This window comes from Mustela lutreola, chromosome 2, assembly GCF_030435805.1.
Source record: "Mustela lutreola isolate mMusLut2 chromosome 2, mMusLut2.pri, whole genome shotgun sequence".
Lineage (NCBI taxonomy): Eukaryota > Metazoa > Chordata > Mammalia > Carnivora > Mustelidae > Mustela > Mustela lutreola.
The window spans coordinates 115,941,022-115,957,297 of record NC_081291.1 but is presented as its reverse complement, the minus strand read 5'-3'; the positions used below and the strand labels follow the sequence as shown (position 1 = coordinate 115,957,297).

Below are 16,276 nucleotides of genomic sequence, written 5' to 3'. Positions count from 1 at the left end.
GTTTAAAACAAACAAACAGATGTGAAAACTTTAACCCAGATAATAGCCTTGGGAAGTAGGTTAACCTCTGTCATCCCATTTTATAGACGAGAATACGGAGGCCCGGATATTTCAGCAAGTGACTTGCCTAACTGCAAAACAGGGCTCACCTCCTGGTCTTGTGTGTCTGGGCCAGGTACCTTTAATGGTGCCCACCCTGGCAACATCTCTGTGGGTAAGCAGGAGATCTAGACTTGTCTTCTCCCTTGCCTGAGTCTCTGAGCAGCTCAAAACAGCATCTGGAATGATTTGGCTCACGTGGCTCCCCAGGACCCCTGGATCTAATCTCCTTAGGACTAGTTAAGTGAGGATACTATATTAACCAGCTGTAATGTGTTCTGTTCGCTGGGCCATAAGCTTCCAGAGAAGCAACCAAGTCTCCTAGTCCTTCTCAATAAGCCACGAGCCTCAGAAAAATAGACTCTGTTTTCTGTGAGAGACTTTTAATGAAGACCTTTCCTGAGTAATCTCAGGTTAGCTTTAAGTCTTACCACCCAGATTCTGACCAGCATGACACATGCGCACAGCAACTCTATAGACTTGATAATGTGTTGCCTTCAGTCCCTAACCTGTGTGCTCCTTCTCAAGTTGCTGAACCTCTCGGCCTTAGCTTCCTCAACCATAAAGTGAGGATGTAAATATTTGCCCTGGATGTTCTGAATGAAAGGAGTGCTGCATGGGAAAGCCTTTTGTAAACTTGAAGGCACAGCCACGACCCTCCTGTGGTCCAGCACAAACCCATTCCTTTCTCAAGGGAGCTGTTTAGGATTGTGTCTTCTGTTCCTCTAAAGCATCTCTCAGCAGACCCACCTAGCCGCCTTGGCTGAGAGGGAACCAAATGGGCTCACCTTCAATGGAGGAGGAGGAAACCGTGCAGCCATGCTGAAGAATTCACGGAGTGAATTTTTTGCACTTTCAAGGTCAATCTTTGTTTAGTGAGTTCTAAGCTAAAGTCATTCCAGGAGATCTAGAATCTTCTCTCTTACTGGTTTCCAGCAACAGAATCTTGGTCAAGTTACTTCATGCATCTGAGCCTTGGTCTTTATTTAAAAAATGTGAAGATACTTGCTTCACCGGGTGCTTGTGTCAAATGAGGACACATAATGGTAGGCAGTCAAAGCATCTGACTTTTTCTTCTTCCCTTTGTAATTTTCTCTTCCTTCTGTTTACCCTTCTAAATTTCTGTGCCTCAGCTTGCTTTTCTGTGAAATAGGAGTAATAACGCCTGGCCATTGAAGCTCACAGGACTGCTGGGTGACTACTCAACGAGCTGAGTTGGGCTTTGAAAACAGTGATGTGCATAGAGATACCTGTGGGGCGGGGGATATTCTTGGGGTCACTGACCTTGAACTGGGTAGGGTACTGGTTCTCACAGGCCTGGGCTGCTCTGTGTAGCAACTGCTTTAGCAGGCCACCTCAGCAGTCTCTCCCACTACTTTCCCTGAGGCTCCTGATGCTCTCCCATCTTCCCGTGGTGCTTTGCCGCTTCCCAGCCCCTGTCACCCACACGCTTCGCCCCCATCTGCCTCTCTGTCCTCTGGATCGCAAGGCCCCGGACCATATCCACACTGCTCTCTGGATGCCGAAGCCATGTCCGCCTCAGTCCTGCAGGCTGTTAGAAAACGGCCTGCACATGACCACCCTATCCCTGCATGAATAAATACTAAAAAGACTCATTTGGGGTAGATAAGGAACACAGGAAATGCTCCCCCAAGCCACCAACGACCCATAGTTTGAACAAACCCACGCCCTCCAGAGGTCCCCAGCGTCCTTGGCCCTGAGGCCACCAGCCCCCTCTGTGGTTGAGGAAGAGGCCTTGTGTCTTGGGCCCAGAAGGAAGCATGGGCAGGGTGGGAGGAGCTGGGAGGGCGAGCCGCACAGGCAGGGGAGCCGAGCTGCTCTATTCTGGGCACAGTTTCAAGGCCAGCTGCAGGGAGAACAAGCAGGCGCTGTGCGTCTGCAGCTGGCAGTGGTTCGGCGAGGGCTGTCCCTCACTTGGGGTGTATTTAAAGAGACCCCACCAGACGATCATGCCAACAGGAAAAATGCACACACAAGGGCTCTGTCGGCCTGGCTCAGTCTCCAGGCCCAGCCCCCGGCCTCGTCCTTCACTGCATCGCCCAGGCAGGGGGTTGAGAGAAGCGGCCTAGCTCCCTGGCCTCTCCCAGGTGCAGCTGGTCCCACCTGGGGACACACAGCCCTGGCACCTGGGCCTTTCTGTCCTCCGACTGAGCTGGGCACAAGTTCTAGGGATTAGCCCTGACCAGCTCCTCCCACCCTGGGGTTGGTAACCCGGCAACCGGCAACCGGAGGGGAGAGGCAAGCAGAGTAGTCAAATGGAAGCAGAGAATCTCTGGCTTTGTGTTTTGTTTGTGAAAACTCCCTGGGAGCATAGGCTGCCTTCGGCTGGGAATGGTGGGGCTTTCCCACACCGCTTTAAGCCAAATGCTCCTCCTCCAAGGGGTGCCCAGGCCCCACCTGACTGCTAATGCAGGCTTAAGGACAACGCTGGTGGGCCCTGGGGGAGCCCATCCTGGCCGAACTGGTTGGCCGCCTCTTTCACTTGTCTTTCTCAAGTGAATAGAGGCCACAGGCGAGAATCCCACGGGAAGGTGGCACGGTAGCTGAGGGAACTCAAGACCCCAGGCCCTACCTAGCAGAGACAGGCTCTCCGGTGGCCAGAGACCAAGATGGCCTTCTCCTAGAGGTGAAGAGACTTCTGAGGGAAGCCCAGTAGGAGTGGGCTGAGCGGGAGGGAAGCCTCAGGCAAGCCCATGTGAGGCAGGCTGCTGCAAGTGCCTAGAGAGTTAGGAAAACAAGAATGTGCCAACAGAGGCAGCTACGGAATTTAAGGGGCCCACTTCGCGATGAAAAGTCAGGGCCCTCTGCTAAAAAGTTACTAAGAATTTCAAGATGGTGACATGAAGAACATTAACCTGAGGCCCCTCTGGGCCACTGCACGCCCATGAAGCAGACTCTGGATACCTCTGAGTCGGCTCCTTGAAGCAGCTGTGACAGTGGAGGCCGAGTGGGCTGGGAGATATGTACCCTGTGCCTGTGGGCTCCCAGACCTTTACCGGCCCTGGGGCACTGCCTCTCCTCCTTCCAGCAGCCTGTCTCCCTGTGCTGCCGGCAACTGTGTCTTTGCCTCTCTGAAGTGGGGCGGCGAGGGGAGGGGCAATCCCAAGGCCATGGTGGGGACAGGGCTGAGGACAGGAATGGATCTCTAGCCCCAGGGCCTCCCTGGACAGGCCAAGAAAGGGCTAGGAACAGGATGGAGACACAACAAATGGACTCCACTTGGGAGCTCTTCTTAAGGACCCTGGAGACATTTTCTGAGGGGGTCTGACAGTCCAGGACCAGAATCAAGTTCTGGGAAGCCTTACCTCCAACTCTATGTGGTCGTGGAGCTTCTTACAGGTGGCAGCAAAGGTCTCTGAGGTGCCAAATTCAAAGTACCACAGCTTGTTCTTCATCCTGCCCGATGAAGAAGAGAGCTGGCTCAGTAATCTGTCTTTGGAACAGCCATGGCAAATAGCTATGTTCTTAGGGCTGGGAGGCCCAAGCCCTCAGTATTCCCCACTCCTGTGTTCTCAGCACTTGTTCATCAGACAATTGGGGAAGACATTTTTCACCAATTCTTCCAGCTATGAACTTCAAGGAAAAACCCGTTCATTTCTTAGACGTCATGGCTACTTGGCTGAATTGCCAATGGCTCTGAACTTCCTGGTCAGAGCAGCAGAAAGGTGTGTTTGCCTCTGCATCTGGACCAAGGGAAGAGTTCTATGAAAACCAGCCAGAGGGCGGGAAGTGCCATCCTTTCTATGGAATCCTTTCTAATGCAGAGGGACTTCCGGTAGAGCCCTCTCTTGTGTATTGTTGGGGTATGAAGGGAAGCTCAGACAGACTTTTCAGACTTGGGGTATTTACAGTCTTGGGGCAGAGAAGAGAGAGTCGCACATGGAAACAACCAAAACATGTGCTGCTTTGTCTATGTGCTCTGCCTGAGGGAAGCAGAGTGGAGAGAATTAGACAGAGATTTGCAGACAAGGTGGAAAGAGAAGAAAAAAAACCAAGTTGCTTGGTAGCAAGAGCTCCCGCCATCCCCTACTCCTCAACTGCATCTGCCTAGGTCATGGCAATATTTCATTTAGGGGGAGAACTTGTCATTTGCTTTGAAGAGTTCACCAGTTTGAGCTTTAAAATTTTTCAACATTTTCTTTAGTGGGGGGAAAAGAAAGGGATTCCCGCATGGCTGCGGACTTGGCAAAGTCAGACACTGTGTCCTGACATTTGGTCATTTTGATCAGATGGTCTCACCAAGAAGTGTGTCTGCTGGTCTTCCATTCCTTCCATCCCACCTGTCATCTCATTATGAGGGGCTGGCTAAGAGAAGGGACACCTGTCCGGCTGAGAAGCTGGCAGATTTTGCTAAGGAAGGAATAAACAAAATCACATCTTTCTTGACACAGTCTTCAGGAGAGGAAGTCATCTTGTGCACTCCTGACCCTCCAACCTCAGATTTGTGGCCTAAGAGGAATGGAACATTCTTTGGAGGGAAGAAGGCTCTTATTTTTTCCTAGTATTTCTTGGGCCATAGGAGACAGTCTTCAGAATAAAAGACATCAGTTATCTCTGCATTTCTCAAAGAGAACATAAAGATGACGAGACTGTGTTCATTGCATATGATTTCTAAGACCTAGTTGACTGGGAAGTAGCTTTTCTGATTCTATGTATGTATGGAAAGAAATAATAAATTTTGAGGGAAGTAAGGATAGGCAGGATGTAGGGAGTTGTGCCTAATGAAGAAAGTTAGCCGAAATGGGTATACTTGTAACCAGACCAGGGCTTCTCAACTAGTGTGCTGCAATCAGGCCCGCCTAGACTATGGATCCCCTTGGTCTTCGGGTGGCCAGGCTGGCGTCTGGGGCCGACTGAGCCCTGCCGTCACAGTGGGCATTCTCATTGGTGTGCCAAACAAGTGCTTTTGTTTTCTACGCCTGCCATGAAGTGAAAAGTCTTGGGAAACACTGTTCTAGATCACTGGCTCTCTGTAGGCACAGCAGTGTGAATAGAGATCACCTGGGGACTTCATTAAGATGCAGGTTCTCATTTAGTCATTCAGGGCTGGGGCCAGAGAATTCTGTGTTTCCTAACAAGCTGCTGATGTCAGTCTAGGGATTACACCTGGTGCTGTGAGGATGAAGAGACAGATGGATAGTTCTGAAACATTAGTATTCCTAAGAATTGCCTGAGAATGTGATTAACATGCCGCTTCCTGGGCTTCGAGCTATAGAGAGTCCCTGTGATAACTATGGGATGGGGCCCAGGAAGAGCAACCAGGGATCATTATGCAGGTGGTTAGTGGTCACGAATTGAAGAAGCATTCCTCTAGCTACCAATGAAGTGATGGCCAAGGAGGAGAATGGACTGATTAAACTTGACAGGATTCCTCAAGGAGGATAAAATGAGGGTCAACGCCTCTCCATAGACCGTGATGGCAACAGACCCAAGGACAGGAATAACACAGACTGTCATAAATGTCAAGGTTGAGCATTCCTCTCTGGCAGCAAGAGCATCTCTGTAGCCAAGAGACCTGTGTTGTGATTCCATTTTCAAATATCACTTCTGGTCTGAATCATGACTTTTGAAAGTTATTGCCAGGAGATTTAGAGTTTTAATAAAAATTTCCGGAAGCCACCAGCTATTTTTGCCCCAGAAGTGGCTCTTCTGATAATCTAATAAGGTTAAGAGGTCATGGTCAGGTCAGTGTAGCAGAAAGACTGAGCAGATCAGATTCCTCGTCTATGGCTGGTAAGATGCCTGCTGCAGCTCTGTAATCTCTGAGAAGCTTTAAGCCTTAGTTTTCTCACCTGTAAAATGGAGTTGATAAAAATTTGCTTCAAAGGGGAAGTGAGAAGATTAAATGAGGTGATTGCCAAACACCTCCCATAATGCTGGCTGCACAGTGAGCTCACCAAGAACATTAGCTATGTACGTATTAGCTATTATTTCAATGTTTGGGTTGACATATTTGGATAACATAGTAGGGCAAAAATGACAGATCGGGCTGGGTGGCTATGGACATACGTGCGTATTTTTCTAGGACAGGAAAAAATGTGATCTTATTTGTTGGATCATGTGTCTTGACTTGTGGTCAGAAACATATGTTCTCCACATGTTAATTCTAATAGTTTTTTCCAGATCATGGACCACACCCTAATCCTTGGGTTAATTATCTTGACTGGTCACACAATTGTCCAAAGACATGATGTTGATTAGGAATATGCTTCTGTAAAAGTGCATTTTTGGTGCAAGACAGCATTTATCAGTTCTAGAAACTCATTGTGTTGGAACTAGATGGGGGTCTACTAGGTATACCGAAGACTAAAACATGGCACTACATGAGCCAGGCACCTGGGAAGGACAGACAAGGAAAAAGATCACAGAGTTATGAACAAAGCTTTAAGCCTTGGTAGTGCATAGGAGAAGGGACATCCAGTTCTTAGGGAGGCCAGAGGCAATCAGGGAAAGCAACCTGGAGGGGAGTGATGCCAAGGTTGAGTTCTGAAGATTGTGGAAGGGAACAAAGAAAGGGGAGCATTCCAGGCAGAGAAAGAAGCCTAGGCAATGGCACAGGGCAAGAAAGAGCATAAACTTGCTGCAGGTGACCTAAACTCAAGGTGAGTGGGCTGCTGATTGGCCAGGTAAGGCTGGAAAGACAGGCAGGAGCACATCTGTAAAGGATGGGGATGTTACGCTTAGGTGTTTGGGCTTTAAGTCTACAGTGTGTCGTGGACCATCCTTATGTGAGGCTGTTGGGGGGGATGGGTGAGGGGGCCAGTAATTATCTCATCAGATTTGCGCTTTTTAAAAATCACTCTGTTCCAGATATTTCTGCAAAGAAGACATCCAGATGGCCAACAGACACATGAAAAGGTGCTCCACACCACTCGGCATCAGGGAAATACAAATCAAAACCACAATGAGATACCACCTCACACCAGTCAGAATGGCTAAAATTAATAAGTCACGAAATGACAGATGCTGGCGAGAATGCGGAGAAAGGGGAACCCTCCTACACTGTTGGTGGGAATGCAAGCTGGTACAACCACTCTGGAAAACAGCATGGAGGTTCCTCAAAAAGTTGAAAATAGAGCTACCCTATAGCCCAGCAATCGCACTAGTGGGTATTTACCCCAAATATACAAACGTAGTGATCTGAAGGGGTACATGCACCCAAATGTTTATAGCAGCAATGTCCACAATAGCTGAACTATGGAAAGAACCTAGATGTCCATCAACAGATGAATGGATAAAGAAGATGTGGTATATATATATATATATATAAAATGGAATACTATGCAGCCATCAAAAGAAATGAAATCTTGCCATTTGTGATGACGTGGATGGAACTAGAGGGTATTATGCTTAGCGAAATAAGTAAATCGGAGAAAGACAACTATCATATGATCTCCCTGATATGAGGAAGTGGAGATGCAACATGGAGGGTTTGTGGGGTAGGAAAAGAATAAATGAAACAAGATGGGATCCGGCAGAAGACAAACCATAAGAGACTCTTAATGTCACAAAACATACTGAGGGGGCCGGGGGGAGGGGGCTAGGGAGAGGGTGGTGGGGGTATGGACGTTGGGGAGGGTCTGTGCTATGGTGAGTGCTGTGAAGTGTGTAAACCTGGAGATTCACAGACCTGTGCACCTGGGGCTAATAATACATTATATGTTTATAAAAAAACTAAAAAATTAAAAAAAAATCACTCTGTTCCAAGTGTGGAAAGTGGCTTGAAGAGGGTGGGTACAGACTGAAGCCTTGAGAGTGGTGTGGAGGTGATGTAGAAATTCAGAACAAATTGGGAAGGGCCTGAACAAAGGTAGTGACAATAGAGTAATGGAGAAGAGAATGCTTTCAAGAGAAAAATCAGAAGGTGGAATTGACAAAGCTGATTGCGTGTGAGGAGTGGATGAGAAAGAGTCATCACAGAAACACCCAAGTTTTTGTCTTAGCATGAGAGATGGCAGGTGCCATTCACTGAGAGAGGGACACAGGAAAGCAGTGCTCCAGTGGTGGTGGTCTTTGTAACTGAAGGACAGCTCTCTAGTGTTTTGGCCTATCGTCCATGCATCCGTCCATAGAGTATCTGTTGAGTCGTCTTATGGGCCAGGCACTGTGTAAACCTTGGAGATAGTCATGAATGAGAGTCTCTGGCCTCACAGAGCTTCCATACTTTGAATAGCTTCCCCCAGACACTAACATTTGACCTCTGACCCACAGAAGATGAAGTGTCCAAAATTTAAGAGCTTTTACTTCTTTTTCTAACTCAGGCACATTTTGATAGAAGTGGATACGTTCTATTTTCCTGGCCTATGGTCATGGCTGCTGAACATTTTACATAGGCTCTCTCTTTCAAGTCTCAGAAGAACCCCATTAAGTAGACAATATTGCTACAAATGAGGGAACTAAGATTTGGGGAGGATAAGTAAGTTGTCTAAGGTTGCATAGCCAGTTAGTGAAGAGTGATGCCCAGCCCTGTCTGTGCTCTGCTGCCCTGCCACTGAACCTCGTGTGCTTTTGTGGTGTGCTGCTGTGTGTCACTATCGTACTTCCTAGACCTCTGTGGTTCTCCTTCCCCAGGTTGTTAAATGGATGCACTTGGGGATCTGGGGCGGGGGGTCAGTTGTGACTGACTATTCCAAGTATGGAAGCTCTGTGAGGCCAGAGACTCTCAGTCATGACTATCTCCTAGGAGATATTGCCTGATGCACAGTGTCAGGCCCTCCCAGCTCCCAGGAGCCAGGGGGCTTCGAGAGGAGCTGGGATTGGATTTGTCCTAGGAACCTCCTGATTTTGAATCTACACAGTCTCACAGAGTCAGGGAGACCAGAACGGACCCTGGTTAAGATGTTCCCAAGACACCCTGCTCTTTGCCTTCTCTCATCTCACCCAGAAATGGCACAGGGGCAGGCCCTGGGGACCATCCCCAACACCGAGTGCAACAGGGAAAGCTGGAAGGCAAGCCAGTTTAAGAGGCATGAGAAATCATCTAGAACAGGTCCTGACCTATGGAAGGCGCTCATCCCCTATACACATTTTGTTGACTGAATGTTGCTGATGGCCTGTCAGTAATCAAAGCACTGTCTTGATAAGAAGGTCACTTATGTGTTTAATCAGAAAAGATAGCCACTAGCATTTATTTGAGATAATATAAAGGGGAGTTATTTTGGTTGTCTCTGTCCTAGCCACCAAAATGGTTGAAAGTATGAGTACGAAGGCTGGGGCCATGGAGGGTCGAGCGAGAGAAAGGAAGGGACCCCTACTGGGATAAAGGTTGATCAGGTTAAGATGGCTCCCAGCACCCTGCCTGACTGAGGTCAGCCATTTTGGTGGGCCCCGAGGTGGAGGCTGGCTTCAAGCCAACTGATGTAAGAGGAGAGAACACAGAACCTTTCTTTATACATGTTGGAGTGTTGTTGCCAAGGATTTCACTGGTAGGCGTATCTGAGGCAGGGCTCCTCGCAGGTTCCTAGTTGCCCCTTTTCTCTGCTTCTGTAAGCTCAGGAGGGAACCAAATGCCCAGCCTCCCATCATTGCACAGCCAGACACCAGGGGAGCGGCAATAGGGATACTTAGGGTCTGTCTACACTGTAAGAGCAGATCTGTATAGCATGGAGTGCTGGCGAGTTTTTTGTTGATCTGGAACTAGGCTCTGGCCTCTTCATTTTGTACTCTGCTTAACATTTTACATATATTATCTCTTTTCAGTCTTAGAAGAAGTCTATGAATAGGTCTGGTTGCTACCAATAAAAAATTCACAGACTGAAGTACGTTCTCCTCTGCCTCACTTTCCCTTTTCACCCTCCCGTTGACCAGCACCAGCACCTTTCCAAAGCCCTTGGTAAAAGCCTACAGGCATGTGATAATGTACAAGGGGCAGAGGGACAGACAGCCCTACCCCACCCTGCCAACCAGAGCCTGAATGACAGTGTTCCTTCTTCTCTTTTGAAGATGCCTCCCCAGACACTTGACGGTTAGCCCCTGCTGGAGGGTTCCTGCCCTGCCTACGGTGCTGGTTTCTGTCTGTGTCACCTTCAGTTGTACGAGATCATGGCATTTGGAATCTGAAAGGCTAGTGTTCTGCCACTTGCTGGCTAGGTGAGTGATAGGACTTCTTTGAAGCTTCGTTTCTTCTACAAAATGGGGATTATTTTCTTTCTTTTTCTTTTTTTTTTTTAAGATTTTATTTTATTTGGGGGGGGGGGCAGGGGGACAAGCAGACTCTGCTGAGTACAAATGACCTGAGATCATGACCTGAGCCGAAATCAAGAGTCAGACATTCAAGGCCCTGAGCCACCCAGACACCCAGGAATATGATTTTCTATCCCACAAAATTGTGAAGATCCTGTGGCAAATACACAGCACCAAGCAGTGTTTACTGCATGGGAAGGGCTCACTAGTGGTTCTTTCTAGTTACTAGGCGATGCCATCCCTGGAAGGCTCATTCCCCTATGGCTGCTGGGGGAGGGGCAGGAGTGGGGTGCAGGGGTCTATCCTAGACAGCCAGTGTATTTGAAGAAAATAAAGCTAACAATGTTTTAGTGACTTCTAGAATGCTTTTTCTGCATCTCTCTTCCTGAGTTTTTTTTGGCTCACCATAACTTCCCTTCTCATAATCACCTTTTAGCTGGAGATGACTAATCTTTAGCCAGTTGTCCCAGGGCAGGTTTCCATGTCCACAAAACTCCTAGATGCATGGTCAACCTCGAAACTACCATCCAGCTAAGCCCATCCTTGAGGCGGAAGACCCTCGTTGGGGCTCCTCAAGGGCTTTCAGTCACATGGAGGAGAGGCACATAGCAGGAGTGACACCATGGGTTGATTCTATTTCTGGGTTTTCTTAATTTCCCCCGGCTTTATAAGAAAATAACATCGATTGCACACGAGTGAGTTGAATCTCTCATTTGACAGATGAGGGCCAAATGAGACTAATTAAAAATGTTCTTTTGTATTTGTCAGCAGTTTAAGGCTGGATTCAGTCATCATCCCGACAGCCTATGAATAGGCCATTTTCAAGGATGTCCCCAAGTAAAACCAAGCTAGCTGCTGGGCATTTTTACCCACAAAGGCAATGGAACTTCTGATGGCCCTTTTCTGATATTCTAGGAAGTTTTAAGGGCAACAGACTTTTGAAGTCATGAAAACATGAAAACATTTCTTTGAGTTTAGAAGGCTACAAAGAGGACACTACAGCTATTTCTAGAAATAGGAGCCCTTGAAGTGATGGTATTCCTCTTTGTGGTTTGGACTTTGATAATCAGGTTCCCTGAGTGGGTCATGAGTCAGTCAGTCAGGCCTTCTTTCTCGGCCTTGTCAAGCAAATGCTCCCCGCAAGATGGGTTCTGTGTTGTGTAGAGGGGGCGGACTGATGTGGTGGAGGGCGTGCTGGGCCAGCCGGCAGGGGCTCAGTCTCGTAGGCCTAGTTCTCATACACATTGGCATGTGATTCCATGACTTACTTGGGGTGTCCTGGCCTCAGTTTCCTCGTCACAATGAAGGGTTTGGAATGGCGGATTTCTAAGGTTTCTCCCAGCTCTCTAAACAACTAGAGATAACACAATCCAGGACAGAGTGGGAGAGCCCATGTGCTCTGTCACCATGTTGGGGTATGGGCCCCAGTATTGTCAGAACTATCATCTTTTACAGAAAAGCCAGAAATATGTCTTTATGTTAAATCTGAGATTATTAGAGTTAGGCAACAAACTCATTTTTTGGTTATTTTTTTTTAGAGGTGGGAGGAAGGGCAGATGGAGAGAGAGAGAGAATCTCTCCCAGATGTGGGTATGGATCTCACGACCCTGAGATCATGACCTGAGCCAAAACCAAGAGTTGGATACTCAACTGACTGAGCCATCCAGATGCCCCTGAATAAAATTTTATTTAAAATAAAAAAAAATAGGGGTGCCTGGGTGGCTCAGTGGGTTAAGCCGCTGCCTTCGGCTCAGGTCATGATCTCAGGGTCCTGGGATCGAGTCCCACATCGGGCTCTCTGCTCAGCAGGGAGCCTGCTTCCTTCTCTCTCTCTCTGCCTGCCTCTCAGTGTACTTGTAATTTCTCTCTGTCAAATAAATAAATAAAATCTTTAAAAAAAAATAAAAAAAATGTATTCAGGAGCCCCTGATTAAGATTTTTTAAAAGACCCAAATCTACACATCAGAGGAAAACTATAGCTAGCTAACACACTATTTCAGTACATTAATTAGAAATTTTCACAAGGTTCAGCTCAATCAGAAAACAAAGCAAAGAATTTCAGTTACTGTTCTCAGGGATTTGTTGAGTTACTGCTGGAGCTACTGCTACTCCTACCGAAGACAGTAGACCAGTGTCAGGTTACTAAGGTGAATAATAATCTAGCAAAATTAAACAGATGTGATAACACAGGAAGAACAAACGCAACCTGAGCTGAATTGTAATTGAATGATGAAGGTCAGTAATAATAGTGAGAATACTTTATCTGTTAACATTTTACATTATTTGAATATCAAGGGCCTTTAGAAATTTAGTAATTGTGTTAACTGAAGTTTAGATCAAAGGTTAAAAAAAAAAAAAAAAAAAAAGAGCCAAGGCAGGTGGGCTTGGTTCTAAGGCCAGGATATTAAGTCCTGTAAGGGCCCTGTGACTGTCCCCTCACAGGTGCTGTTGAGGCCATCTGTGTCACCCGCACACCCAGCTGTCCTGGCCCATCAGAGAGCTTGTCACCGCATCTAATCCACCCTGCATGCTGTCCCCTGTTCTCACTGCTCACTGGAATGGGCGCTCCATGACCCTGAGGCACGGAGCTGTGTGTGAAACAATCTTTTCCAAGAGGGGGCACTGGCCCCTGTGCTATAAGGGAAAGTGACCCCCCAGCAATCAGGAAGCAGGCTTTATAAATAGCTGTTTTTGTTCTCCGAGTGTGACTCTTGTGCCCACGGTTCTTGCCAACAGATTTGTCTTGGCTCAGTGTATTTCGGCTTCAAGGAGGCAAGGTATTTGCTGGCTGCTTTCCATACTGGGGACAGATTGGTGTTCACGGCACTCAGGAAAATCTAGGGTGGTGACTAGATTAGACAACTGGAGACCAGAGACCGGGAGGGGGTGGGTAGAATTGTGGGGAACAAAAAAAGAGGAAAGGGCTCAAGAACGAGCTAAAGGAAACAAGAAGGCCAAGAAAGGAGGAAGGACATGCCTAGCATGTATTTTGCAATATAAATACGGAATCCTCTTAGTAACCTATGTTATAATCGCCTTAATAACTTCTTAGCTCATTTTCATGTGTGAAAAATTACCTGTAAAATCACAGATGACAGATCGTTTGCACTTAAGGGGCCTTTGGGGTCCAGGGATTCCCAGCCAGAAGATCACAGGTTCCAAGGAATCTTCCAAAGTATGAAAGGAGTCCATGAGTTGCTGTCAACATTTCTTAATGTGAAACAGTATTTGTGTATTTGCTCATAATAAAGACCGCATAGGCTATCTAGTGGGTTAAAATTTTTTGCCATGGGATGGAATTAAAGTATTACATTGGTCACCTCATGGTAACCAGAGTCACTGATTGCTTAGTAAATGGGTGGTGTTGAATAATAAAAATGGGAAAACAAATTATTACTGGGAACAGCTTTATGGCTGAGAGAAATCTTAGTCAATATGGCACCCATGGTGGTGAGGGATGAGGAATGAAGAAAAATAGGGTGCATGCAGAACTGCTAGACCATACCAGCTCTGGAAGGTAGTTCTCTTCTAAGCCAGAACAGTCTTCTCATGGTACAGATTAGGAAGCTCAGACCAGTCCTTAGTGACATACTGGCTGGAATCCAAGGCCCAGCTCCAACTTCTAGTCCGCATCCCTTACCTTTCCACCTGCCCTGCCTCCTGTTGCTGTGCCTGGGATGCATCTGAGAGAAATGGAAAAGTCAGCCACTTCAGGGGACCTAGTGCCTACAAAGCTGCAGCCATTCTCAGTGGTGCAGTGGCTTTGTTCACATCTCCCCAGCCACAGGCATGGCTGAGAGAGGGCAGCTCTAGGTTGACCGACTCTGGTTGCTCAGGGCCCCGTGGCGCGCTTCTCCACAGAGTCTGTGATCTGGGCCTCCTTACCGGCCTCTGGTCTCCACACTTCTCTACCGAAGCAACAAAAGGCCAAACCCACTGGGCAGCCTCTCCACCACTCTGATGGAATCTGGGGTCCAGACAATCTATCCCCTCTGAACAATGATGCTTCTCTTTCATGCAACACTGTTACATGGACTACGGACATAGTCTCCTTTGGTAAGCTCTCCCCATTTCTGTCTGGCACCTGACGAAATCTCCTCCTAAGGGCAGGACTCCAGCATGAAGGCTGCCAAAGTCTGAAATCTGATCCTCCCCCACGGTAGCATCAATGACACGTGTGAGTGTGTGTGTGTAGACACACACAGGCCAGCACAGCGAGGCTTCTCTGATACTCTGCTGCGAAGCACACTCACAGCCATGGCCTCTCTGAGGTGACAGGGTCTCTAGAATTTCCACAGCCCGACTTGAGATCTGCTGCAGTGATGACCATGCCACCCCATGGTCCTGCTACTTTGGGGGTGACTCTCGGGAGCGACAGCTAGTGAGGCAGCTAGGGTTTTCCTCCCCTGAGGGTCTGAGAATCTGGAATGTTCTTCCAGTCACTATTTGTCCTTGCCAAAAGAAAATCACTCCCTTCCCCCATCCAAAAATTAAAAAAAAAAAAAAAAGAAAGAAAGAAAGAAAAAAATCTCAGAGTTTGGCTCCTTTGAAGATTTATTCATGGAACGAAAATCCCCCTCAGGCCAATTTGGCCAATGCTAGAGGGCTCTGAGTAAGTTTTCTCTCCCAGGTCTCAGAGAGCAGAGTCAAATACTGGGACAAAAAGAAATCCTGTGCCTGGAGGAAAGGGAGCAAAGGCAGGTGGCAATGTGTGTTTCTAAGGTTCTGTAATGACCGCTTAGTTGTTGTGTTTCTTTCTTTCTTTCTTTCTTTCTTTTTTTTTTTTTTAAGTAGGATGCCCAGTGTGGGACTTGAACTCGTATCCCTGAGGTCAAGTCACATTCTCTACCAACTGAGCCAGGAGGGCACCGCTGCTATGTACCTTTTTGATTCTGAACTATGCTTTACCAGCATTCACACATCCATCAGCCTGGGAAGCTGGTCTTCAAAGGGAGGTGGGGACAGTTAAGGCCCAGGCAAGAGGAGATGGCTGATTAGAACATAAGTCCCAAATGCCTAGAAAAGGCAAGCTCCATGGAATGGAGCTCATGTCCAAGAAGGCCGCTTCCTGGGTCCTGACCAACCAAGGCTAGAAACTAGAAACCATCCAGGTCAGTAGAGGCACCCTAGAAGCAGGTCCACACCTGCTCCCTACTGTGATCGCCAGTGGGACCCCCAGCAGAGCTTTGCCTTCCCTCCACACACCCTTCTGTCCAGCCCCCCTCCATCCGTTGAGAGTCCTCTCAGTCCTGACTCACCCCATGTTTATTGTGTGCTCCTATTGCACTAGCTGTTTTGCAGACCCAAGGGTCCCCCTCTCATGGTTCTCACGTCTACACTCAGTGGTTTTTCTATCGATGCATCTGAGACATCCTTTAAACTGCAAAGCTGGGGGCGCCTGGGTGGCTCAGTGGGTTAAGCCTCTGCCTTTGGCTCAGGTCATGGTCTCGGGGTCCTGGGATCAAGCCCCGCATCGGGCTCTCTGCTCGGCGGGGAGCCTGCTTCCCTTCCTCTCTTCCTGCTGCTCTGCTTGTGATCTCTCTCTCTCTCTCTCTCTCTCTGTTAAATAAATAAATAAATAAAAAATCTTTAAACTGCAAAGCTGACTGGAACAGTATTACGGTGTCGGAGGCAACGGAGGAGCCTGCTCTCTCCTCTCTCTCCCACAAGCAGCTTTTCTGAACAGGGGGCTGTGCCAGACTTATGGTAGGTCAGGTTACAACAGCTCTGTGGTTAAGCCGCCTGCTGTCACTCCAAGCACATTTCCCCATAGAAACGATGTGATGTTGAGGTTGGTTCCCAGGCTAACCTACAAAAGCCAATTAGCTGATTATGTATCTAGTTTTGGAGACAGCTATGTGGAGCTGAAGCAGCTCTGGCTGGAAGCCAGAAAGGCCTGGGTTCAAGCCACAGGTCAGTCACTTACTTGCCATGTAGCTTTGGGCAAGTCATTTAGTCTCTGTGCCATAGTGTC

At 47.8% G+C, this 16,276-nt stretch overlaps 1 protein-coding gene across 5 annotated transcripts in view; it reads right to left on the bottom strand.

Annotated features, from left to right (window-relative positions):
• DGKG (diacylglycerol kinase gamma) overlaps positions 1-16,276 on the bottom strand; it is a 209,932-nt gene that overhangs the window by 65,233 nt on the left and 128,423 nt on the right. For all 5 annotated transcript variants that reach the window (XR_009350976.1, XM_059163209.1, XM_059163206.1 and 2 more), the window contains one exon: positions 3,426-3,516. Coding sequence is in view for 4 of the 5 variants with exons in the window: in XM_059163209.1 (XP_059019192.1) it covers positions 3,426-3,516 (91 nt within the window). In the remaining variant the exon portion in view is untranslated. The remainder of the gene's footprint in view (positions 1-3,425; positions 3,517-16,276) is intronic.